Genomic DNA, 25,774 nt, shown 5'->3' with positions numbered 1-25,774 from the left:
ACAACTGCATTGCTCTGAAGAACGGCCGGGATCTGAGCGAGGCAGGCACAGAAGAAAACAGGGTTGGAAAGAAGAAAGGCAGCTTAATGACTGGCAAAAACTGTGGCAAACAGGAGGATTCTGTACTGATTATGCTCAATGCCCTTGATACGTTTTCAGAGAACAGTTCTTTTGTTCAAAGCTAGATTGTGTATTTGCCATAAAGCACTGCAGACATCCCCATAGTAATTTCCAGAACACCCTGAGCTCATTGTTTAGTGCTATTTGATATATGAGCTGTCTTCCTTAATAATTTCATCTTCAAAAGAAGTTTCTGTAATCAAATCCTCATATTCTTTAATAACTCTAAACCTTCTCTCCAAAGCTTCCTCCTGGGTGTTTTTCTACTATGTGAAATCGTGTCTTCCCTCCTAGGTTGTCCCCACTCCCTTCCTCCTCTGGTTGCTGCCAGCAACATGACCTTTCTCCCTGCCACCCAGATGTGTGCCCAGGAAATCCTCACCCTTTATTTCTGCATATGTGCGTACATTCAGGCCAGTTTCAACACTTTGACGGGTTTTCCTCTACGCAAGCTCCAGATCCTGTCTTTTTTTGTCTTTTATCCATGCTATTGTTGTCTCACATTTCTAGGACTGAATCATTTCTCTGCCACTTATCTGATGGTCCACTTCCATACAAGGCCAAATTTGTATTGAGAGAGGTCTGGGAGAGGTCTGTGTGTTAACCTCCCTGTTGGCAGGACAGTGCTACCCAGGAGGGATACCCTTCCTTACAATATACCACATTTTCTTTTCCTATCTTGCAGGAAGTCCACAAGCATCACATTTTCACCCAAGCCTGTTCTCTAAACCCTCTTATTTAGCTGAGTCCCATGAAAACCTGTGTGCATTCACATACTTGAAGCTTTCCCCTGTCCCTGAGACCACAGCACATTCCCGTTGGCCTGAACTTTTTCATACATCTCTAACACACCAGGTTCTGGTCTATAGTACAAGGACAACAAAGCCTTCTCCATCAGAGCTCAGAGAGCACATACTGAGTAAGGACACACCAGTCCTACACCTGTCTTTTTGTTACAGCCACTCACCGCATCTTGACTTCATCAGACAAGTGGTTCTCAACATTTTTTTGGCTCATGCATGCATGCCTATGCGTCAGTAATTTTTCATCACACACCTACCCCTATTTGCCAATATATCACACAACCACATCTTAACCCAAGCCTATTATTAACTAAAACTTGGGGGTATACCTGACAGAGCAGTGAGGCTTCCCCCACACACCAATTAGTCACTGAATTAGATTTAAGCTCCTCAGCAAATGGCCTCTTTCACCTTCTGTTTTGCTGGTGCCTTATACAATGGTGCTTTCAGTTGTAAATACAGTGGGGCTTTCATCCCGTTTGGGTATGGAGGCAATATATAGCTTCACGCATCTGAGTGGTTTCTCCTTGTGTGGTTTCTCCTTGTGTCAAAACCAAAAGCATAAATCCATGTGGAAGACAAGTAAAGCATTCTAGTTGGTTGGAGTTTTTTACTTTAACTCCATTGCCTGGGAGAAAAATCTGTTCAAATAAAAGGATTGAGTGGGTAAGCACTCAAAGTAATCTCACATTTGTTACCAGCATTGTAGCTTTAGTCTTTAAGTGACTGTATATGTTTTTCTGTATCATGAATCACGGAATAAGTGATAGACTGATAAAAAGGAAAAAAATACATCAAAGCCTTCATTTCATTATATGCAAAACAGATGGAGGGAAGCTGCTATGTGCTGCATCATACTCCAAATCCAAGACAGGGAATTGAATTTATGTAACCCCTCTTGCAAGGCTTTGGTAATGTGAGTCTGAAGTATTAATTGGTTGTGCTTTGAGGAATGAAGGGAGTCCCTGGAGATGTTCTGGAACACTTTTCTGAAATAAAACATGCCTTCTGTCTGTTCATCTGAAATCTTAACTTAAAAAATTATTTTATTTCTGCATATCCCAAGTTGAAATCATACACATGGGGAAAACCTTACATTCTCTCTGCCCTCAAAACCATTGCAACAGTAAATGAGAACAGCCCTGAGACATCTTCAGACAAACACCTTACCACAAACACCAGGTGCCTAGATGCTACAGTAAGGTGTGTGTATCCCAAGGCTCTGAAGGAAAACATTCAAGTTTAATGGTATACGTTCCAGCACTTTTCTACCTTGTCTAATTTCTTTTCCAAAACACATCCTGTATGCCTAGATACACCTGATGTATTTTCTAAAGTAAATGTAAGATGATTAAAACACCAATTTAGACAGCTAAGGAGATTACAGCAACTCCCCCTTGTCTCAGACACTGGCCTGGCAATTGCTTTTGTACTCCTTCAAGGCAAAGATATGCAGGTATCCAGCCCACATTAACAGGTACAGTTCTAGCCCCAGAACAGCTCTAAAAAAGTTGTACAGGATGCCAACAGCTGGGAAAACAAAATTCTTTCTCACAACCAAAAGTTTTCCCATTTTTAAACCAAGAAGTGCATTCTGAAGATCTACAAAGCTCATTGAATTTTTCTGCTTTTGGAGAGTTTTACATTGCAGCTTTTGGTTTGGGGCATTTCACTGTTTTCTAGTCACAAGACTGTACAAATTAACTTACTGTATCAATATCAAAAGAGAGGGAAATCCCATGATGAATCTGCTTTTTTTTCCCGTCATGATAAACAAAGTGCGGCAGACATCAGACGTCAGTAAAAAACTGTCTATGAAGAGATAACTCAAAAGGGGCTCCTCTAAAAAAAGAAAGCAGCAGCGTGGTGTCTAGTGAAGGCATGATAAGTTAGTTAAAAAACAAACTGGATACTGCTGATACTAGAGCATGGTAACAGCACGTAGGAATCTGGGCAAATATAACCAAAAGAAAAAAAAAAAAAAAAGGATCTCCAATGTCGTAGAGAACAGAGAATGTAGAGAATGTAGAGACATATTCGAGTTTGCTTGTGCTAATGTCCTTTTGTTAGAAATTAGCGGTTCATCTTTAAAGAGCTGCTTAGCAGATTTTACTTCCATGTTACAGTGACCAGTAGGTTAACCAGGAACTTGCGGGTGTGCTTGTGCCGAGCTGTCTCCATCTCTAATTGTAATGTTTGTTTTCTCACAAACACTCTAAAAATCACAAAGATTTGTCCTGTGCTGCTCTAAGTTTCTTTCCATGGTATGTGGCTCTCTTGCAGATACCAGTTTACAAGAAAAAAAAAAAAAGAAAAAAAAAAAAAAAGCCTGACTGATGTTTAGTTTGGTTTTGAATTGAGCAAAAAAAATTGAGTTTTCAGTATAAAAAATCTGCCCTGTGTGTCCTGGTTGGAAAAAGAGCAGGACTGAGTCACAGCGTTCTACCTTACTGTAACTTCTCAGAATGCTGTGGGGTTGCCCCTGACTTACAAAAGCCAAAAAATCAGGCCTTTCTTTTACAGGACTGTTTCCCAGGCAACTTTAGGAGTTAAGTCCCTAAATCAACAGCTGTATATCACAAGTTAATTCATGCTCCCTCCCGCCCCTTCCATTTCTTTAATGAAAAAGCTGCATGAGTGGAAAGGCGGCTGGGACTTGCCTTTCATGCAAAAATATCATGCTTGGATGGAGAGCCAAGATTTCCAACTTCCCAGAATTTTTCAAGTCTAATTTTCATCTCACACCTGCTTTGCTCACATGGAGATCTATTAATTTAAATCATTTTGGGTCTGACTTTTGTTGTTTTTTGATACAGGATCACTCTTTTCCTCTCTATTGCCATCAGATCCAGCCGTCCACAGAACCTGGAAAAAATATTTTGCCTATATTTCAGCATCTCCTTTTTTTACATTAGAAAAAATGCCGAACTTTTCTGCTTCCCAGAGACACTAGGCACAAGCCAACATTTGACGATTTGAATGGGTCTAGTACTTACTTAAATATTAAGTAATGCTGCCATTATTCTTTCTGTGCAAAACATACCAAATAGGTTACTGAGCTCAACTCAGTGGATCTGTGAAAATAAATCCCAGGCAGTATGGTCCTGCCCTTCTTAAGAAGGCATTTGCAGAAGTAGCATGTATCTGATAAGGAACTATTATCATTTGTTTGTTATAGTACCTCTAGAAGGATACCACAAAATGAGGCCTATGCCGTCTCACCAAGGTCTCATGTCCTTTCACAGGTATTTAGAAACTTTAGACACAGAGAAGCTGGTCTGCTCAGTTACATCTAGTTCACCAGGGCTGCTGAGGGCACACGCAGGCCAAATTTACGTTCCCAGCTTCTGCAGCAACCCACACCACGTGTGGCCATCACCTCTTCTCAGCCCCTCAGGTTCCTCACATGTTCTGGTTACATGAGTGAGAGTCCCCAGGCAAAACAACAGCTGGAAGCATCCTGCCAGAACAATTTGCAACTCGTGGCCTCCTCCCTGCACACCCTGGAAAAGACCAATGCTGAAAGAGCAGAAGCCCATCTGACAACCCTGCAGCAAGCCTGGAGCATAGAGTGAAATTAGGGAAGGACAATGAGTCAAAATTTTCTGGGAATCACTGGACCTTCCACATGCCCACTAGATGTTCACGTTGTCCGTGGGTCCTGCCGTGTGACAGGAGAAAGACCACATGAGGCTCTGCCCACACATTCACAAAACATCAAAACATGAGTGACTTAGCTAAAACAGCCGGGTTCCCCTGTTGTGTATGAGTTCAGGTTATAAAGCAACTTCCATTCAGCTCTAACTGAACGATTACACAGCGGTATTTTTCATGTTGTTCCTAATCAAGATGAACTCATTGTTTTTACTGTGGGCTTCGTTTTGTTTTGGTTTTCAAACATGAGGAAAATATTTTCAACACATTTGTGTTTCACAAATGGAAAACATACCTTCCTCCGCTGTTAAAGCATTCTAAGCATCCCTTTTCTTGTCAAAACTAGACACAGCTGATTGCTAAAACTTGAAATGGAGCATGAAGATATTTTTCCACGAGGACAATAGCCTCCACTTGGCAAGAAAAATAGCAGACTGTTCTCAAAAGTGACAAGTTTTGGAAAACTTACAGTCTGTGTACATGAGAGAGGAAAATCTCATTCCTTTGATAACCATGCCTACCGACAGACATTTACTGGACAGGAATGTAGGTGTGGGACAAGCGAATTTTCAATTTGTGGATGAACTGGGTTTGGAGTCTGGCCATGGTGTCCTCCCTATTGTCCTTCAGTTGCTTATACCCTCACTGCAAAGCCCACTCTTCCATGGAAATAACTGAGGAGGTTTAGCCTTTGCTGATGCTTTGGCACCTGCTCTTTTCGCAGGGATTGACTTGGAGAAAATCAGGCAGAGAATCTGCCGGTCTCACATTAAGCCACCTCTCCAGTCTATTATCAGGAGCTTTCTTTTTATGAGTTTGAGAAAAGACACGCAAGACACTGGCATGCTTGCCTTCCGCAGCAACCAGTCCTGGCCTGTGCAAGGAAGTTGCAGTTTAATTAAACCAGCTCAAAAACTGATGCTATTAAATTAACGCTAACTCTGTGGGAGGATAGATGTTATTTTACTGAAGAGTGCTTTCTACTGTTTCAACTGAAGTGGTAGGAATAGATTTAAGTTAAGGTAATATACAACGTACTTCAACTGATATGTGTCCAAAAAAGGCATTTGCATCAGCATAATGAAACAGCACAAGATTTTCATGTAGACAAGACTCAGAAGAAAATGTAACCATATTATACTTTGGGAATACTGTGAACATGCCTTGTTTTGCCTTTCTCTGCTGTCAACACCTCCTCCGGTGCCTCCAGGGGTCTGCTCCCTGCTGCCTGACAGTTTTATTAACTCTCTCTTCCTGCCTCACGTGCCCTCAGGTACCCACTTGTTGGCAAGTTACCCCTCGTTTTTAACACCAAGCTAAAATTTTAGCTTCCTCCAGTTCTGCTAAGTTAAAAGGCTTCTCTTCAGGATAGTTACAAGCTCATGTTCCAGAGTTTCCCCTGCTTCCTCTGTTTAAAGCAGTATTCTCTACTACAGCCTCAGAGCCAGACTTGTTGGGGCTTCCTTGGAAGCCGAAACATATCACTTGAAGCTCTGTGTGCTGTGGTAGTGTCAGAATGTGGCTGGTGCTTCTTGGAAGTTCATCTCTCTCCACAGGGTGACACAACAGCACCAAGGAAAAATGCAAAAAAGGCCATAAACCACTGTAAGCAGCTCTGCTTTCTCAGACTGGCACAATATCCCAGCCCCTGATCAATCAGCTTGAGCCTTCCCATTTACACTACAGAGTGGGAAAAGTGCTTGGGAAAAGGTCAGTTCTTACTTTTCTTGCTGTCCTTGGTTCTTTCCCCCAGATGTCAGCATGCACAGGCCAGCACTGTGATGGAAATCCTGTGCAATTTTGTCTTTCTCACTGCTGGAGCCATCACCACGACTGCATTGTGCACTGCAGAGGGAACAGGGATGTCTGGTGCCAAAGCACTGGAGAACAGACACAGTGCTGAAATCCTGACATCCATCCACTCTGAGGACATCAGCGCCAATATATAAAGGAGGTGATACGGAGTTTGGCATTTGACTGGCTGTAGAAAGGCACAGCTGATGCTCTTGGTGGACCTTTTAACAAACGTACTGCTCCAGTCCCATTGAATCAATAGCAGATCTCCCAGCAGAAGTAGGCTCTGGACACAAATGTGTACTTGACACCCCAAGTCTGTAACATGTGTGTTCCTTTCTACCAGCTGTAGACAATCCACAATCCCCATTGATCACTGCAGTCAAAACAAGCTGGAGGTGCTGAACACATTCGAGTGCTATCAGTCATAAAAAAATCTAACTATTCCAGACGTTGGACAGTTTTTCTGCTTCCCCTGGGATACATGACATTCCCCTGGGATATTGTAAGTTAAGTGCCTGGTTAAGAGGAGGTGGAAAACAGACTGGATTTCCTCCCCACGCATAACAATTCCTAGAAGCACTGTTTGGGAATATTTTTCCGACAGAGCAGTGAGTTCAAGCAGGAGAAGCAGTCTCACTCATTTCAGTGGAAAACACAGCAAAGAAAAGGATTTTTTTTTTCCAGTTTAAGGATCAAACAATTCAGAAAGTCGGTATGTTAGTGATAATTGCTACTTTCCTCTTCAGAACTCAGATTGTGTCTCTTGAGACCCTACCAGAAAATTTTGGTGCCTTATATTCCTTACAAGTGTAAGCCACCTTCAATTCTTTTTCCTTTTTATTCTCTTTAGCAAAAGGACCTAGGAAGAGATTTCCACCTTCTCATTATTACAAAATCTTCAGAACACAATATGCAATTCCATCTGCTAAGATATTACTGAAGAAATTCAAAAGCAGCGATTGTCACACACAAGTTTAACTCTGCCCCCATGTGTGCAAACATTAAAATACACTCTCCTGTCCATTATCTGGCTCCTGTGTTATTTTTGTGCAGAAGGATGCATTAGTCTGTGACACTAATTACATGTGACTTCTACAATGATCCTGTAGCTATAGGTCACCTTTTCTCTTCTACACTCATCTCTCTCTGCATTGTGAAACTCTCCCCTATGAATGCACTGGTCATTAAAAACAAGCCATAGTGATGTGCCTGTAGCCTGTACAAATAAAATGGCAAAAATTAAAACTGAAAAGAAAAGATAGGCCACTCTGGAATTTACCAGAAGAAGGACGGGCCTGTTAAGATCCTAAAAAAACAGAGGACCTACTTTTCCTTCCCAGCTTCGCCACGCGTGCCCTTCAGCACGTCACATTTCCCCCATGCCTCACGTCCCAGTCTGTAAAGCGTAGATAACAGCACCTCCGGGTGTCTGGGTGGAAAGGAACTGCTTCTTCCCCTGTAAAACCACACTGAGGTTTCTCTCGCCGCCCGGCTGCCCCAGCACATGGGGTCACCGGGCTCTGCCGGGGGGCCCAGCGCCGGGCACCGCCACCTCTGCGGGCTGTGGATGGTGGGCCTGGCCCTGCCTCGGCCTGTGGTACCCAGCTGAGGCGGCCTCATGCCCTGCCTCAGGACTCCTGTTTGCTGACTCATTTGGGGGCACCCCCTGGCTTTACTATAACGCCAAGTCACGGGGCGAAGTGCCACTGACTCAAACACACTCTAGGTGAGGTAACCAACAGTGTGAACTTCAAAAGGGTGTTGCAAGAGTCCCGTGCGTATCAAGAGTGAGATACACACGGGCAACAGTGGCATGGGGACAAGGCGCGGCAGGGGCAAGCCCTGCACAAACACAAACCCGAGCAGGGTACAGCTGCCCTCAGCCCTCATCTTTTGATAAGGAACTGTACTGGGAGGAAAGGTCTGCAGAGCATGCTGTAGCACATCCTGCAGAGGTGATCACCACAATGATTTTTATTTCATATCAGCTTGCACATTAACCGGGGTGAGTTGAGTTTACAGTGAATAAACCACAGCCTTGTTGCTGGATACAGGAGAACCTGGAGCGCAGGCGCAGTTCCACCGTCTTCCCCCGCCCTGGGCCAGGACCCGTCACTATTAAAGGCCCTGGGCAGGAGGTAGCTGCAGCAGCACCTCCAGGCAGCACACGGAGCCATGGCGACTTACGTGCAGCTGAACACCGCGGCCAAGATGCCCCTCCTGGGGCTGGGCACCTGGAAGGTAACAGCTTCGGAGAAAAGGAGCTGCTTTGCAGAGCTCCCTGCACAAAACTCGGTTCCTCCTGGTCCAGCTGTGGAGCAGTGTCCTGGCGTTGGGGCATCTGCTCTGCCTGGCTGCGGGGCTGAGCCTGTGCAAGTGGGGCTGTGGAGAAAGGGCTGGGGGTTGGCATCATGCCCAGGAGACCATGTTTCTGCAAGGAATACTGTGCGGTATTCCATTTCTGAAAGGAATACTGTTCTTGACACACCCGAAAAAAAAAAAAAGGAAAGAAATGGGGGGGGTTGCTTTGCGTAGGGTAGGGTAAGGTGGTTTTCCTATTCTTATTTTGCTAGGAAATTGATATTTAACAGGTACTGTTTTGAGATTCTTAAGATTTCTTTATTATTTTCAGTCCCTACCAGGTAAGGTAAAAGCTGCAGTGGTGGCTGCTATTGATGCTGGGTACCGCCACTTCGACTGTGCCTATGTTTATGAAAATGAGAGCGAAATCGGGGAAGCGATCCAGCAGAAAATAAAGGAAGGTGCTGTGAAACGAGAAGACTTATTCGTCGTCAGTAAGGTATGGATCAAAGCAGGAATGAGGGAATGCTTTGCCTATGCTATTTTCAGAGTAGGAAGCTTAAGCATTAGAACAAACTTTACAGTGTAGGATGAAGCACCTCGCTGGATTGTGAAGTTACCTCTTACTTTGGTTAAGGCCCATTTCAACGACTGTTTTGTGGCTTGTCTTATATTTTCATGACTTTGACATCTGAATTTTTTACAAGAAATGTATAAATGGTCAAATCTGACAGAAAACTTATTTTGAGCAAATCCATCTTTTTCTACACAAATGTGATCTCATAATAAGAGGTTTTACTACAGACCTATCTGATCACGTGTCCTGCCATAGTGGACACACTTACAGCCTGCAGTGTCAGAGGCCAGCCCTGTTCACAGAGCAAGCCCCCTTTGAAGAGCAATAGGATGTCCTAATTCCCCATGGCCTCCCAAAGACAACAGAGTGTTCCCGTCCTGTGCAGGACAGCACATAACAGCTTTAACCCAGCAGCTCATGGTGTGGCTTGGCTTTTTGTCTCCAGCTGTGGTGCACATTTTTTGAAAAACCTCTGGTGAAGGGAGCCTGCCAGAAGACTCTTGCTGACCTGAAACTGGATTACCTGGATCTCTACCTCATGCACTGGCCGCTCGGCTTAAAGGTACAGCAACAGCAACTCCATTGACTTTCTTTCTTACATTGAATTTCCCACATGGGGGAGCACTTCAGAACTGCCAGTCATCCTTACACCACTACTGCTGTTTCAGTCCAGAAAGATCACGTGTCTGTTGTGTACATGCTCCAGCACTGCTCTGGCGCCTTTCATTCTGCTCTACTCTGGCCACTTGAGACAGGCTCTTGAACTCTGATGCTGAGACTGCTGCTTGCACGGCATCCTCTGCCCTCTTGATACTGGGAGAGGTGGACCTAGCACTCAGGTCAGACATTCTAGCTGCAAGCATGAGTTACACTGCTTTCCCTTTTACAAATCCAAAGTATTTTAATCTCAAAACTACCCTTTGCAGGAAGGAGGCTACACTTTGCTGCCTGACAGAAATTATTTCTGCTGCAGGTTATAGAACCACAGAGCAAGAGTATTTCTGTTTTCCATATCTGTCCTTAATTACCGAGTCCTTAATACTGCATGTGCTTCAAAGGATATGTCACTTTGTGTATATACCTAGCATTACCCTCTCCTTTCTGCTACAGCCAGATGAAAACCTCTGTTCAGTCTAATGCTTCTGAGCTCTTCAGCTTCATTTCGTATGCTCAATATTGTTTAAGTTTTCTTTATGCAGACAAAGCAGTCAAGTGAAACTGCATTCCCGCATAATATTGTTGCGTCAGTAGAAAATTCCAATCATTCAAAACAATCTGTCCATAGTGTCTACTTACAGGCTTTTCGAATTTTCCTAACAGAGCAACTTAAACAGTGAGCCTCCCAATGGAAAGTCTGTGCGCACAGTCCCTTTTTAGCAAATCTACTTAGAACTTTAAGGTTCGCAGGATCAAAACCAATCCTCCATACACCTTTCTAAGAATGAAAAAACAAGCTATTATTCCTAAACATTTCCAATAAATAATGGAGCAATATATGAACTGAACACATGTAATGCTCCAGAATACTGTTCTGAGTAAATTGCTTCCCTGCATACATTTTATTTATCATCATTTTGATGGATCCAGCAGGAATACCTGCCTTTATTGGATCAGATGATGGCAAAAATGCCATGACCCTGCATAAACTAAAAATATATGACTGAAAACGTAATTAACTTATGATGAGAATTAATGTGGGGGGGGGGGTGTTTGTTTTTTTTTGTTTTCATGCACTATTTGTTTAACTCCTTATATTCCTATTTGATTTCCTTACAAAGCTAGCTTCCCAACAGAGATTGTTACAAGCATTTTTGTTCCTCACTGACAGGCAGGAAAGGAGCTGTTTCCCCAAGATGACAAAGGCATGTGTATACCCAGCAACTCCGATGTTCTAGAGACATGGGAGGTAAGTTCAGCCACAGCAGGAGTCAAGCCTTCTCTGTCCTTGACAGTCTCCTCCACATTTTCATTGCGTTCAGCGGTCACTGAGCTGTCATCTCATGCGTGTAAATTTTTTTGGAAGAAAATCAAGTAATACAAGGTAGCTTTTCAAAACTTGCATGCTTTAGTCAGTACTACTATTCTCTGAGCACCTTACCCAAGTGCTTAATCCACAGTGAACTAAACAATCACTTTGAGGGGAGCTGCAGACCAGTCTGAAGTTAGAAAATCTTCTTTGCTTGACCATAACAACTGTAAAATTGCCTTCACCGCAGTCCTTGCACAGTTCTTGAACCGCTCAAAAGCATTTGGCAGGAATAAAGACATTTTAGGTTGTGATCTCACCTACAGCCTGGGGCATAACTCTCCAGTTCTTGCACGACAGCAGATTACTGAATATCGTTGTTCTTTTCCTCATGCAATCTGGTGTGAATTGGAATGACACTTTGAGCTTGGATAAGATGCCACCCATTCTTCCCTTAGTGAACATAGCAAGCCTAAATAGTTATTTTGTTCTTCTCCATAAAGGGAAACAATCCACACCAAATCATCTTCAGGAATGTCTTGTATACCAGGCGATGACTTTGCTCCTCTTTCTGTTAGGCCATGGAAGAGCTGGTGGATGCTGGTCTGGTCAAAGCCATTGGCATCTCCAACTTTAACCATGAGCAGATTGAACGAATCTTGAACAAACCAGGACTGAAATACAAGCCTGCAAACCTCCAGGTAAGCTGGTAACTGACCTCAAGTGAACATTTTTCATTGACTATGAAGATCTGATCAGTTGAATGAGGATATGGAAAAAGGGAGAACAAAGTGGACACAGCATGAACTCTAAATCCCGCTCTATAGATATTTCTGGGTCCAAAAAGGACTTGAATACTTCACTTTTTTTCTCTCACCTTGCTGAACCACTGTTTATAAATGCTGGAGTATTTTCTTGTGAAACATTATTTCTGGAAGAATAAAGAACCCAGAGCTATGTTTTGTGAAACCCCTGCAGCCAAACTGTATAGAAACTTCATATAAACATAGGTGCCTTCAATACTGAGAATGCATATTATCACCCACACCATTGGCAACGGTGATAAGCCAGGGCAAAAGGCAGCCTCTAGCTGTATTACAAAATAATCTTTGGCACACAGCAATACTACAACAGTTCTGCCACTGTCAATCTCTGTACTCTTGTGTTTCAGATCGAATGCCATCCATACCTGACCCAGGAGAAGCTGATCAAGTACTGCCAGTCCAAAGGGATCGCTGTGACAGCATACAGTCCCCTTGGCTCTCCTGACAGGCCATGGTAAGACTCACTTCCATTTTGCAAGGGAGCTGGCAGGGATTACACTTGAAGCATTGAGACTACAAGAGCTCCGTTAATCATTCATCAAGATACAGATTCCTGTTGCTGGGTTGGCTCTTTCTATGGAGGTTTCTTGCCACTGGTCTTTCTTTCCTCTGTGTAGGGCTAAACCAGAGGATCCTTCCCTTCTGGATGACCCCAAGATTAAAGAGATTGCAGCCAAGCACAACAAAACACCAGCACAGGTAGGTGGGTGCTGAACTCTTTGCTTATCAGGAAGTGCTACCTAGGCCACAGAGACAGGAGTGATTTGAAATGCAGCTCTGAGAAAGTAGCCATCGCTCCGGCAAGCAGCTGTTGAACAGGCTCAGCCTCTGTGGCAACAGGAGCTGCCTTCTCTGGAGCTGCCTTCTCTCTGACTCAGTGGTCTCTTCTTGCAGGTTCTCATTCGCTTCCAGATCCAGAGAAATGTGATTGTGATTCCCAAGTCCGTCACCCCCCAGCGCATTGTGGAGAACTCCAAGGTGGGTGATTACAAGTGGCCTGGGTGCTGCCCTGCAGGGATGGCATCCCTTCCCCCTGCAGATTGAGCAGGGATCCTTTCTTAGCTTCCCCAAGCTGACCTCCTCAAACAAGAGAACTGGGCTTTTTCTCTCTGCATGTTTACCTATACTCTGCTGAGGGCTAATCTATTGCTACAGTTGAAGAGGTGAACAGGGCTTATGTGAAGATTTCTATTCTGCGGCTTTGTGGTTTAAGGATTAACCAGAACTTGCTTGGAGACCAAGAGCAGTGAAATGGCAGAAAAGTCTCATATAGAAAAAAACAATCTTCGTAAAATCATTCTTGTGTACATAAAAAAGTTGTTCCTCTATCTTTTAAATCATTCATCCATGACTGAAAACCTCCACAGTGGATCTGCTGTCTAATCTTGTTTGTCTTCACACTGTTCAATTTGTTCAAAGAGGTGATTTTCAGCTTTTTCTCTTGTTAGGTATTTGATTTTGAATTGACTAAAGAAGAGATGGCAACTGTTCTCAGTTTTAACAGGAACTGGAGGGCCTGTGGGTTGGCGCTGTAAGTGACACTGATTGTTTACTTCCAAGTCTTACATTTTGAATAACCTTTACAAGAATGTTTATGTCACAGCTACTGGGAAGCATAAAATTCAGTGAATAAAAAAAAAAAATCATTAATTCAAATCATAGTTGGTTTGTCCCAAAAAGTAATTTTTCAAGAGAAGGTTTAATATGTTCATTTTAAAAACAAATACCAAAACAACAACAACAAAATACTCATTTTGAATTCAGTTTTCAGGAGACTCTCTGTAACTTGAACAACGAAATATGGTGCTGGGTGAGCATTTTGCCTTTGTTTGTATTAGAGAAATGAGGACACATATCTCCACATATTCTTCCTGCAATTACACAATTCAGATTTTCCCTTGGTCACTCCTCCATGCACCAAACACGCCTCTTTCCAACATTTACTTCATCCGTGAAAAGAAACTTCCCTTTTTGATTTCTTTCAGGGCCAAAACTCACAAGGAGTACCCTTTCAATGCAGAATACTGAAGATGTTTGTAACATGGCCTTCACTAGACCTCTAGTGTCTCCTCCAACTCTGAGCTATGTATCCAGCTTTCTTACTGCATCTGCCTTGCTTCTGCCACTGAAGTCAAAGGATACTTATTCCATCGATTTTGTTTATTTTTGGAAGAAGGAAAGAGTAGTGTTCTACAGAACAAAATGTGGGATGTAATAATTTCTGCTTATCAGAAGAGATGATTATTACTGAAATGACTGGGCAAAACTGCTAAGCAGGAGATGAGGAGCTTGAACCACCATTCACTGAGTACCTTCAGCCTTGCACCAGCACAAAACAGAGGCTGAGAAACCACAAGAAAAAGCACACATCCAGCATTTCTTCAGAAGTGTCCCATGTTTTAAATAAAAATAAAATGTGAAAACATTACTGGCTGAAAGACTGGTCAAGGAAAAAAAAAATCTTTTTGGCGTTAAATAAACCGTGTATGAATGTTTATGCTCTATTCTCACCCGCCAACCCACGGCTATGCATAGATAGGTCTGACCACAGCACGCGGGCAGCCAGTCCTCACAGAAGCCTTGCCAGGCCTTCTCCCACTGCCCTCTTTGGCCTCTCCAGTCCTAGAGGACAGATGAGGAGCCACAGGTCCCAGCAAGCCAGGGACAATGGAGCCTGGCACCTCGTTTCACCACACACTCCTGCTCCAGAGCATTCCTGGCAAGGGGAGATGGGCTGCTTGTGGGTAGGTCTGAAGGGATCAATTGCACAGCCTCCTCGCCTTGCACTTAGAAGCTGTCAAAGCAGTCGAGGTTTCCTGAATAACACTGTCTCGCACACATTTTACCCCCTTTAATTTCTGACTTAAGAGGGGTGCTGAAGGACAGTGTTTACTGTCAGTTGTTCTTACTTTCCACTGCATCCTGCTGGACAGGTGCCCAAACACAGCCATAAAGTTCTATACTGGGTTTAGCGGGAAGATCGTAACACCTTCTGTTAGAGAAAAGAGGCACCTGAAGACCTCTCCCACATTTCCACTTTCAATTCAGAAACATATAATCCAAGACCCCTTGTTTCTCAGCTTCCTGAAGGAAGCAGCCCATGAAAACCTCAGCTATCTCCAGGCAGAGGAAAGACATCCATCCTGTGAAAAAATATGCCATATTTTTGAACCCAGAGTACAATATTTACTGTGGTGTGGGAGCCAAAGACTTAGGGAATTTCTACCACCCTTCACAAGCACCCTCTTTCTCTTGGAAAGTTCCTGCTCAAACTCTTGCTCCAGCTCCCTGTGGATTCATCGCTGCTGAGCACAGCCACACAAACCCATCCAGATGCTCCTGGGCCAGCGTAGGCATTTACTGCCTGGTCTACCCAAACCCAAGGGCCTCCCTGCTCTCATGTGTAGGGTCTATTCTCTCACCTCTGGGCACAGACAGGAACCTACTGAAGGCAACGACACACCTGAGGGGTTCAGGCACCTGGCTGAACCAGGCCTGGGTGTCAGAACTGCGGGATGAGGAGCAGAGCTGCTTGCCTAGGGCTGGCAAATTACCCTGGGTCTGCCACAGACAGCAAGGGCTTGTGCTCAGTCTCGCTTCTGGAGTTTCAGTTTTAGTACGCAGTTTGCCACCAGCTCACCAGATGAATAGCCAAATACTGGAATTATCAGGGATGAGTCTTCAGCAAACCTCCTAGCAGGAGGCTGAGACGCTTGTGGCAGTGCCTCAGAGCTTGATCCTGATCTGAGCTCAGTGCGTGAAGGAGGCCAAAGCCTCAGTACTGCACTCAGCCTCCAGCCTCCTGTCTGTGTTCCTGCCTGACAAGCATCCAGCTGAGGCACACCATGTAGCGAGAGAGCACCCCTTTAACACACGCTTCTTTTCCAAAGGCCTGCCTGCCATCTTTGGTAACCCCAGCGACACCTTCAGGAGGGAGAGAGCTGACCAGTCCTGGGTCCTGGCATGATCAGGGGAAAGACCCATGCCTACAGGGCTCAGACAGCAATGGAAAATACAAATTTTATGCCCAAAGCGCTCTGTTAAAAAACAAGAGATGTCTCTCATTCAGGAAATCACTGGGGAAAGCCAAGCACCGGCCTTTGCAGGAGGACATCGACAGGCTGCTAAGGAGGCAGCACAAAAATCTCATTATAAAAGGAAAAATCCAGGCTCCCAGCCATGCTCTCCACAAAATAAAAAATAAAATAAAATAAAATAAATAAATAAAATAAAATAAAATAAAATAAAATAAAATAAAATAAAATAAATAAAATAAAATAAAATAAAATAAAATAAAATAAAATAAAATAAAATAAAATAAAATAAAATAAAATAAAATAAAATAAAATAAAATAAAATAAAATAAAATAAAATAAATAATGGCTTGGGCGGCGCTGGCAGCGGGGCGAGGCGCGGGCGCCGACTGACTGCCGTGCTCACGGGGCGGGCCGCCGCGGGGGTGGCGCCTCCCGTAAAGGGCCCGTGCAGGAGCCGGGGCCATGGCGGGCTGCGCGCGGCTGGGCGCCGCCAGGCTGCCTGCCGTGGGGCTGGGCACGTGGAAGGTGGCCGGGGGGGACCGGGTCCGGGCGGCACCGCAGGGAATGGGGGGGCCGTGGGGGCACCGGGCCGCTGCCGGCCTGCGGGGTGCCGCGGGGGAAGGCGGCTGTCTGCTTGTTTCTCGTCGTGGCCTTGGATTTCTGGGGGGTGGGCGAGTGGGGTTTATTTGGGGGGGGTAAGGGAGGTTGGGGGGTGGGGTTGGTGGGATGGCTGCCTGGGTTTCTGACTTACCGGGAGCAAGGCCTGTGTGTGTGCTGGTGGACATTCCTCAGGTGCTCTCCTTCCCCTTCAGTCCCCGCCAGGGAAGGTGGCAGCTGCGGTGATGGCCGCTATCGACGCTGGGTACCGCCACTTCGACTGCGCTTACGTGTACCAGAACGAGAACGAAGTTGGGGACGGGATCCAGCAGAAAATCAAGGAAGGGGCTGTGAAACGAGAGGAGCTCTTCGTGGTCAGCAAGGTAGGGGCCTGGGGGCCTTGGGGCAGGCCCCCTTCACCCGTGGCATCCTTATGGTAGGAGACCAAAGGCTTGGAGACCCCTTACTGAATTGTGGTCGGGCTCCCAGTACCACTTCTCGTTCCACCCCATCACCACCACCACAGCGATGTCGCTTGAGTCTCTGCTGCCCGCTGGCCGTGGGTTTTTGTTGCAGCCATTGGATTGGCAGAACCAATGTGGCAATGGCACCTTGCTGAGGTTTCGGACAATGTAATCTCTTCTGCACGCGTCCCGAGGAAGGTGTGATTGCTGGGTTTTATTTCCCATGGTTATCAAGGAAAATGGGAAACTTAGCTGGATTTGAAGTCACTTTCTTATCTGGGTAGAGTTGGTTCCATCTTTGTGGCTTTTCTGCATTTTCATGGCATTACCTGATACTGATGCAGGAGTTTCATGCACAGTCAGGTCTGACAGATACCTGCCTTCATTTAAAAGCCTCCTACTGTAAAGGCAGACCTTGCCTAAAAGGGGATGGCATAAATAGTGTCTTCTCTAATAGAAACAGAGGTTTCCTTGCCTGTGACCCTATTCAGTTACATGTGGTGCCACTGTACGTGCTGCCCTTACTGTTATGGTCTAGTCCTGCTCACAGGGCAAGCCCTATCTGAAGAGCAATAGGTAGCTTTAATTCCACATTGCCTCCCAAAGAAGGAGTGCTTTTCTCTTGTGCAGGGCATCAGAGGGCTTTAACCCAGCAGCTCATGGCGTGGCTTGGCTTTTTGTCTCCAGCTGTGGTGTACGTTTTTTGAAAAACATCTGGTGAAAGGAGCTTGCCAGAAGACTCTCGCTGACCTGAAACTGGATTACCTGGATCTCTACCTCATGCACTGGCCTTTTGGGTTGAAGGTACAGTAATAGTAGGGTGCTTTTTCGTGACTGGTGTTTTTGAAGACCTATATGGCTTTATAGCCCAATAATTGCTCTCACTAAGTGTCTGTTGCATGTACCACTACTGCTCCGGTGCTCACCTCTACTCTGGCCATGTGAGCTGGGCTCCTGATCTCTATCTCTAAGACTGCTGCTTGCATACCCCTGTCACCCTAGGAATCACAGACCTGAAAACTAGGGCATGTCTCCCAGCTGCATGCATAAGCTGTGCTTTTCTCCCTTTTTTCTTTTTACAATTCCCAAGTATACTCTGAAAATCATATTTTGTGGAAGGGAGGCTACATTTTGCTGCCTGACAAATTCTTTACAATGCATGTTACAGAATTGGAGCAAAACAATGTTTCTGTTCTCCATTTCTGTCTTTAACCACCGAGTCCGTAGTACAGTATAGATTGTGTTGACCTTTGCTCTGGGAGCCCTAGTGTTGTTCCACAAACCTTGTGTTTCAAAAGATGAGACTTCAGTGGGGGGGGGGGGGGGCAGCCAAGTTTTTCAGATAACCAAAGCAGTAGATGTCTCAATTTAATTATTTCTAATCTTAGCTTTTCCTTCCTGCTACAGTGTGAATAGCCTCCGTCCTACCTGTTGCTTTGGAATTGCTCAACTTCATTTCATATTCCATTTTAGCTTTGTCAACAAAGCCATGAAAGTGAAGCTGTCTCATGGCAGCAGCAAACTCAGTTGTGAAACACAGTTCTGCCTAGGTGTTTTTACGTAATTTGTACACAAAGGCTTTTCTAACTTTCCGGCATTAGCAGCTTTACACTGAGCTTTGCTACAGAATAACTGTCACAGTACATAATACCTCTTTTCAACATATCTAATTCAGTAGAGACCAAAGCTACATGTGCTCAGTACCTAACTAGGCCCCAGCTGATGCCCTTCTGGAAGAAAAATAAATCTTCCTAACAGGTGAAAACGAACAGTTCATGAAGTGACCATGTATGATGCTCTAGCCCATAGTTCTGAGTGGTTTCTTTCCCTGCAGGTATTTGGGTGAGTCATCATTTTGAGAGGCCCAGCAGAAATATCTGCCTTGATTAGCGTAGTTGCTGGGCAAGCATACCTTAAATTCCTCACTTTCTCAAGCAGGAAGAAATGATTATAGACAAGAATTAATATTCTTACCCGCACTGGAAGTTTAAGCTATCATGATCCTGAGCTCTTATGGTATTAGGCAAACTTGTCAACAGATTTTCAAGCATTTTCTTCCTCTCTAACAGGCAGGAGAGGAGCTGTTTCCTACAGATGACAAAGGCATGTCTATACCCAGCAATGCTGATATTCTGCATACGTGGGAGGTAAGCACAGCCACAGTGTCAGAATCACGTCTGCTGTCCTCAGCAGTGTTAATTCAGTAGTCACAGAATAGTTAGTGCGTGGATGCAGAATTAGTTGGAAAGAGTTTACAGAAGTACATTGAAATTACTTTCATGGGAGCTGCAGAGCAGGCTGAGGTCAGAAAAAGTTCTTTGCTTGGCCATAACAATTGTACGATTATTCTCATGCAATTCTTGAACTGCTCAAATACATTCTGAAGAAATGAAGACTATAGTTTGTGATCCTGCCATCATCCTACAGCATAGGCCTCCAGTGCTGCCACAGTAGTGGATTGTAGACTAGGGGTGTGCTTTTCCTTGTGGAACTCAGAGTGAATTTCTCAGTCTTCCCAAATGAGATTTGGGGCTGGGTGCAGGAGGACATGGTGCAAATATTACCGGTACCTACACTTCCCCAAGAGAATCAAGTTTGGCAAGCTCAAGCAGTTCTTTTTTGCCCTTCAAGCAGTTCTTTTTTTGCCCTTCATGAGAAGCAAGAAGGAACATCAGGAAGAATGTATTCAGGCCTTGTCTTGAAACCTGAATAATGACTTTATTCCTCTTTCTGTTAGGCCATGGAAGAGCTGGTGGATGCTGGTCTGGTTAAAGCCATTGGCATCTCCAACTTTAACCGTGAGCAAACTGAAAGAGTCTTGAACAAGCCAGGACTGAAATACAAGCCTGCAAACAACCAGGTAAGCTTCTAAGCAACCTCAGGTGACTAGTTTTCAGGGATTATAATTCATGGATTATAAAGATCTGATTACAGTTGAACAAAGATATGACAAAAAGGGAGAACAAAGTGGACGCAGCATGTACTTTAAATCCTACTCTATGAATATTTCTGGGTATGAAAAGAACTGGAATACTCTTCTTCCTCACCTTGCTAATCCACTTTTAAGAAAGTTGGAGTATTTCCTTGTTTTCCTTGTGAAACATTATTTCTGGGAGGATAAAGAACCCAGACGAGAGGTATTCTGTGACTAATCAATATTTGTGAAACCTCTGAACAAAATCCAAAAAGTAAATAAGGACTCAGTGTAAATGTTGGTGCCCTATAGAATTAGAGGCTTCTATTATCACACAGACCACCTGCAGGGTAAGATGCAGGCAGCCTGTAAATGAGAAGTTAAGGTTCAGAAAAGTCGCTGGAGTACTGGGGACATAACAGTAGTTCTGCAACTGTTGGTCTGTGCTCCTGTGTTGGCAGATTGAGAGTCACCCATACCTTTCCCAGGAGAAGCTTATCAACTATTGCCAATCCAAGGGGATCACTGTGACAGCATACTGTCCCCTTGGGCGCCCTGACAGGTAACTTATAAATGTTAGTGTGTTCTTGGTTCAAATCATTCAGATTAATTGGAAGAGTTATGGTGCATGTATGTGTACATACACACATCTAACAATTACACATCTCTCTCCCCCCGAAAAAATCATGCTGGGTAGAATCTCTCTGCAGTGGTTCTTTGCAGTTTCTTACTTATTCACTCTTGTAGGGCCACACCAGAGGAGCCTCCCATTCTGGATGACCCCAAGATTAAAGAGATTGCAGCCAAGCACAACAAAACTCCGGCACAGGTAAGTAGGTGCTAGACAGTGGCTACTGCTTCCTGTAACAATTCTTAACGAAGAGAGACCTCAAGAGAGGCTACAGAGGCTGTGTATGTTCCCTGTGAACTATGGATGTCTTCTGTAGTGTTAATGAGCAATATTGCAGGCTGCATAGTAAGCAACCTGCATATGCTTTAAAGAGATCTTTGTCTCTCAACAAGAAAGATTTTTGAGCCCTCTTAAGGTGTTACTTCCACTCTCAAGTCCTGTTACAGATAATGAAAGCCTTATATAGGTTGCTGAAAGTCCACAAGGTAAGAAAAGGAATTGACTGTCCCAAAGCTGGATGGGAAAGGAGGCTTCCCCTGTGGGGCTCCACCATTTCCCTCTTTGCTTGTTAGGAAGTGCTGCCTAGGCCACAGAGACAGGAGTGATTTGAAATGCAGCTCTGTGAAAGTAGCCATCGCTCGGGCAAGCAGCTGTTGAACAGGCTAAGCTTCTGTGGCAACAGGAGCTGCCTTCTCTGGAGCTGCCTTCTCTCTGACTCAGTGGTCTCTTCTTGCAGGTTCTCCTTCGCTTCCAGATCCAGAGAAATGTGGTTGTTATTCCCAAGTCCGTCACCCCCCAGCGCATTGTGGAGAACTTCAAGGTGGGTGATTACAAGTGGCCTGGGTGCTGCCCTGCACGGATGGCATCCCTTCCCCCTGCAGATTGAGCAGGGATCCTTTCTTAGTTTCCCCAAGCTGACCTCCTCAAACAAGAGGACTGGGCTTTTTCTCTCTGCATGTTTACCTATACTCTGCTGAGGGCTGAACTAGAGCTAAAATGAAGAGTGCAATTGGTGAAGAGAGGTTGATGGAGGTCTTGGAAACAGCGTGCTGAAAACCTTGACATGCAGTCTCCTATTCTGCAGACTGTAGGTGAATTGGCATCAGGGCTTGCTTGGAGCCCAAGTGCAGTAGCATGCCAAAAAAGTTTTGTATAATATAAGCAGTGTCAAGAATACTGGTGTCAGTAAAGCACACTGCTCCTCTCACTGCTAGGTCAGTGGTGTCTTCCTGATGTTGGACGTCAGGATTTCAAAAGAAACATAGCTGGATATATTGGAACATGGAAGTCTTCCAGATGTTTCTTTGGAATTGGAGAGAAATGCAACCCACAAGTAGAAGCATCCTGCAACACCAAGTGCACACCAAGCTGCTTGGAACAGCTGATGCATGTAACTGCAACTTACGTTTTTTTGTTTTCCCTTCTGTCTTGAAAATGCAAAGAGAATTCCTTTTCCCCACACTTGTGAAGCCATTTCTAACAACCCTTCCCCTGTGGACTTGTTCTTTAACTTCGTGAATCTTGCTTCCGATCTGATTTGTTCAAAGAAGTGATTTCCAGCTGTTTTTCCTTGTTAGGTGTTTGACTTTGAATTGACTAAAGAGGAGATGGCAACCATTCTCAGCTTAAACAGAAACTGGAGAATATGCGAAATGGTCATGTAAGTGACAGATTGTCTCCTTCGAGCTCCTTTCAAACTCCTTTCAATACCCTTTATTCTGAACTCACAGGTGCTTGTGTAATTGTTTAAATTGAGCATGTTTTTGAAATCTGAAATCATAAGGGAGACTAAGCATCTGTTATTTAGCATCTTAGTAGCTTTATATCTTCACTGTATTGCCTGAAGGATAAGCCTAAGTCATAGTATGTACTTGTGACTTCTTTCTCCAGGAAGTGTGTAACTGGAATTCTAGAAGGAAGGTTCTAGTTAATAACTTTGGCTATTTCTGTATTAGAGAAGTGAGCATTAGGCAGTTTTAAACTCATGATGATTTTTCTATTGTTGAGATCATGGTAAACTGATGTCAGCTTTTCATAGGTGGTTGGGGGAGGGAATGACTATCTAAACTGCAGTATGAGCTGCTGCTTGCAGATGTGCACCATGGAAACTTATATCCAGACAAGGCCTTGGTTGAAAGGCCACAAACTGCTGTCTTATCTGTAAGCAGTGTGAACTTTGTTTTTTTTTAATCTAGAAGTGACTTGGTTCCAGGACTTCTAAATGCTCACTGCCTGAATAACAGGAAAAGACTTGCATATGTTGTTTGTGTGCCACTTGCACACTGGTAAAAGCAGAAGACACTCAAATTAATTCTGCTGTTGCACAACAAGTGACACATCTGCTGTAGTTTTGTACAACATTTATTTTATCCTTGAAAGTAATTTTTCATCGTTTGTTTTCCTTCAGGTGCAAAAATCACAAGGAGTACCCTTTCCATGCTGAATACTGAAGATAGTTTTATCCTGTCCTCCTGCCTGCAGGAGGGGGCCTAACAAGCTTCTACCACTACCTGGGGTGGTCCACTATGTAGCTTACACACTGTATCTGACCTGTCAGCAAAGACAGTATATATATTCAGTGACTGTTTGGGATTTTCTTCTTTGGTAGAAGAAGATAGTAAAATTGTTCTAAAGAACAAAATACGGGCTATAATAACTGTCTGTGATAATTCTCTACTCATTAGATAAGTGTGTTTACCTGGCTGAAATAGCAAAGCAGAAAACATTAAGAATGAACTAGCAGTTGATTTTATTTTATTTTTTTTAATCCTGTCTAGTTTCAACACTACTTAACCTTGTAGGGTGGGGATATGTGAGCACAGAAGAAAGATGTATCCTGAAAGAATGAACTATGTAATCATTGCCTGAAGATGAAAGACAATGATTAACTTCACTTGCAGAGCACAGTCCAAAGCTCTTTGAAAAGAAGAATAAATAGGAAAAATGTCTGGACCTACAGATGCATACCAGTTTATACTGGCTGTATTGCAGTCACATCCTTTACAGGCCAAAACTGAACACTGATTGGATTTGTGTACTATCACATTTGGATTTGTATACTATCCAAAATTAAAATAAAAAAAGATTACAGATTACTGATGGTTTGGGAGCTCTTGTCTAACATGAAAAATTGATATTTTTTTTTCATGCAAGGGCAGTGGTTTGCCATATGAAACAATTACACATTTTAAACTATGTCATTGGAGCTCCAGGATCTTACCTTGATCAAGATTTGAGTGGCTCAGTATAATAAGCTTTGGTTGACAGAACAATGCGGACAAGATCAGTAGAGTATGACGTGCCTTAGTATGGGCTGTATAGCAAGAAGCAACAGGAGACCAAAACCTGGAAGGCTGTATGGTGGTACTGCTGCAGACTGATTTGTTTGGTAGCCTGTGCTGACACTTCCTATAACGAGTAACAGTGAGGGAGGGAGAAGAGAGAAACAGAGGAGGCAGCATTATGCTGATGTCTAACACTGCATAGAGGTAGAGGTTTCAAGGTGGAGTGAAGTGTTGATGCTGAGCAGCTGCTCAGAGCCTGATGCACTCCACTGAAGTGAGTATCATGTTCCCTCCAGGCTACACTGGCATGGTAACAGACAGACCTGATTTAACTGTAACTCATTTATGCACATGAGCAAGGGTTTCCTTGAAAAAGCCTGTCCCTCGTGGAGGATGAAGGAAAGGAGGACATCTCAGTGCTAGCAGGTGTTTCAACAGTATGGCACTTCAGGGGTCTGTGGCTGTGGCATGCTGTGGGCTGGCGGACACAGGGCAGCTGCAGGACAACTGCTGCGCTCCGATCCCAGATCCTGGTGTACAATTTCACAAAAGCTTATGAAGTTTGAGTGGTGCAGTGGTCTGGAAACTTCCTAGCTAGTTGAAACAACTAATAAAGAACAAGGTGATAAGAAAAAAATGCTGCTTTTTATAAAGGTTAATATAACCAATACTTCCAAAAGAACGTGAATCTTAATATTACTTAGGAACAAAAGAACTCAAAATGGGGCAATGCCCTTTTGTTTTTTTGGGGTTGTTTTTCACTTATTTAAACTCTTCCACATATGAAACACTCCACACTGTCCTGTGGACAGAGGTGGTCAGCTGTAGCCAGCTGCACTTAATGGGCGTGAATTCTCCCTGGGCCACTTTCCATCAGTAAAACCACAAGGTGCTTTTCTCTACAGCCATCAGAGGGCAGCCAGCCCTTGGAAGAGACTTGCATGTCTCTGCTATTACAGGGCAGGAGCAAAGCCGGCAGCCTTCCTGTCAGTAAAGATTACAGGGACTTGCCTGCTTCTGTCATCTTGATTCTTGCTCTTCTCTGATATGAACCACTGCTCATCTCCTGAAACTATGATTTTTGGTAGTTTAGGATTATTGAATCCAAATGTCAGCAAACTTGAATAAGCACCCTGCTTCAGTACAAAACTGCACTTGATCAGATCAGATCCTTCCTCACACGCACACAGACTTCCTTATCTCCAGCATTCATTGTAAGGAACCCTTGGGCATTTTACCAAGCATGCAGTTTGCATGATTTCCCAGGCCAGCTGATACACAGTGACATGTGCCGTACTTCTCTCCCAAAGTCCCTACCGCTGTCTGACAGCCCCAGCCATGCCAAGAGAAAGACCTGATGGCTCACATGTCTTGGCATGATGAGGTCCCACACCAATAGCCCCAAACAGCAATGCAAAATGGCAAATCTTCTGCCTCAAATCCTCTGTTAAATGGCTGAGACGTCTCTCATTCAAAAAATGATTGAGGAAAACCAAGCACCAGCCTATGCAGAACATCAACTGCCTGCAGAGGAAGCAAGACAAAAATCTCAAGAGAAGATAAGAGGAAGATCAAATTTTATTTTCCATCTGTGCTCTCCACCTAGTCTCATCATCTGTCTCTTTGGCATCACCAGTTCACTTTGGTACTGCCCCCGTACAAAATTTGACTGACTCTGGCAGTTGCTACACCAAGAGTTCCTACACCTGGCACTGAAGCGTGACACTGCTGGTACTAACAAATCCCCGGCAAAATACCACTAGTTCAAGCATTCAGAGGCAAACTGGTACTTCAGCTGGTCTTTA

The 25,774-nt window shown here is 44.1% G+C and overlaps 3 protein-coding genes across 3 annotated transcripts in view; 2 read left to right on the top strand and 1 right to left on the bottom strand.

Moving 5' to 3' along the window:
* Positions 1-16,854, bottom strand: part of BPGM (bisphosphoglycerate mutase) — a 35,894-nt gene extending 19,040 nt beyond the window's left edge. The window contains exon 1 of the mRNA XM_080600519.1: positions 16,831-16,854. The gene's annotated coding sequence lies outside the window, so the exon portion shown is untranslated. The remainder of the gene's footprint in view (positions 1-16,830) is intronic.
* On the top strand, positions 8,198-14,467 carry LOC308198284 (aldo-keto reductase family 1 member B10-like). The gene is made up of 11 exons (XM_080600493.1): positions 8,198-8,329; positions 8,429-8,615; positions 9,007-9,174; positions 9,698-9,814; positions 11,081-11,158; positions 11,797-11,919; positions 12,390-12,496; positions 12,660-12,741; positions 12,937-13,020; positions 13,491-13,573; positions 14,028-14,467. Exons 2-11 carry the CDS (start codon positions 8,550-8,552, stop codon positions 14,068-14,070), a joined length of 951 nt encoding a protein of 316 aa, XP_080456619.1. The 5' UTR covers positions 8,198-8,329; positions 8,429-8,549; the 3' UTR covers positions 14,071-14,467.
* Positions 16,450-25,774, top strand: part of LOC308187590 (uncharacterized protein) — a 29,219-nt gene continuing 19,894 nt past the window's right edge. Inside the window, exons 1-9 of the mRNA XM_080575722.1 lie at positions 16,450-16,604; positions 16,892-17,059; positions 17,828-17,944; positions 19,210-19,287; positions 19,878-20,000; positions 20,516-20,616; positions 20,802-20,883; positions 21,422-21,505; positions 22,263-22,345. Coding sequence (XP_080431848.1) covers positions 16,542-16,604; positions 16,892-17,059; positions 17,828-17,944; positions 19,210-19,287; positions 19,878-20,000; positions 20,516-20,616; positions 20,802-20,883; positions 21,422-21,505; positions 22,263-22,345 — 899 coding nt within the window. The 5' untranslated portion in view covers positions 16,450-16,541. The remainder of the gene's footprint in view (positions 16,605-16,891; positions 17,060-17,827; positions 17,945-19,209; positions 19,288-19,877; positions 20,001-20,515; positions 20,617-20,801; positions 20,884-21,421; positions 21,506-22,262; positions 22,346-25,774) is intronic.

The sequence above is a fragment of the Anser brachyrhynchus genome (assembly GCF_964034855.1).
Source record: "Anser brachyrhynchus genome assembly, chromosome: 1".
Taxonomy (NCBI): Eukaryota; Metazoa; Chordata; class Aves; order Anseriformes; family Anatidae; genus Anser; species Anser brachyrhynchus.
Note: the sequence above shows the minus strand (reverse complement) of the source record. Positions and strands in the feature narration are given on the sequence as shown.

Bases quoted from the DNA above. Each gene is read 5' to 3' on its own strand.
- LOC308198284 (XM_080600493.1), top strand. From the start codon at position 8,550: ATGGCGACTTACGTGCAGCTGAACACCGCGGCCAAGATGCCCCTCCTG. The intron at 12,497-12,659 runs GTAAGACTCACT...TCCTCTGTGTAG, and splicing joins GGCTCTCCTGACAGGCCATG to GGCTAAACCAGAGGATCCTT. The intron at 13,021-13,490 runs GTGGGTGATTAC...TTCTCTTGTTAG, and splicing joins GCATTGTGGAGAACTCCAAG to GTATTTGATTTTGAATTGAC.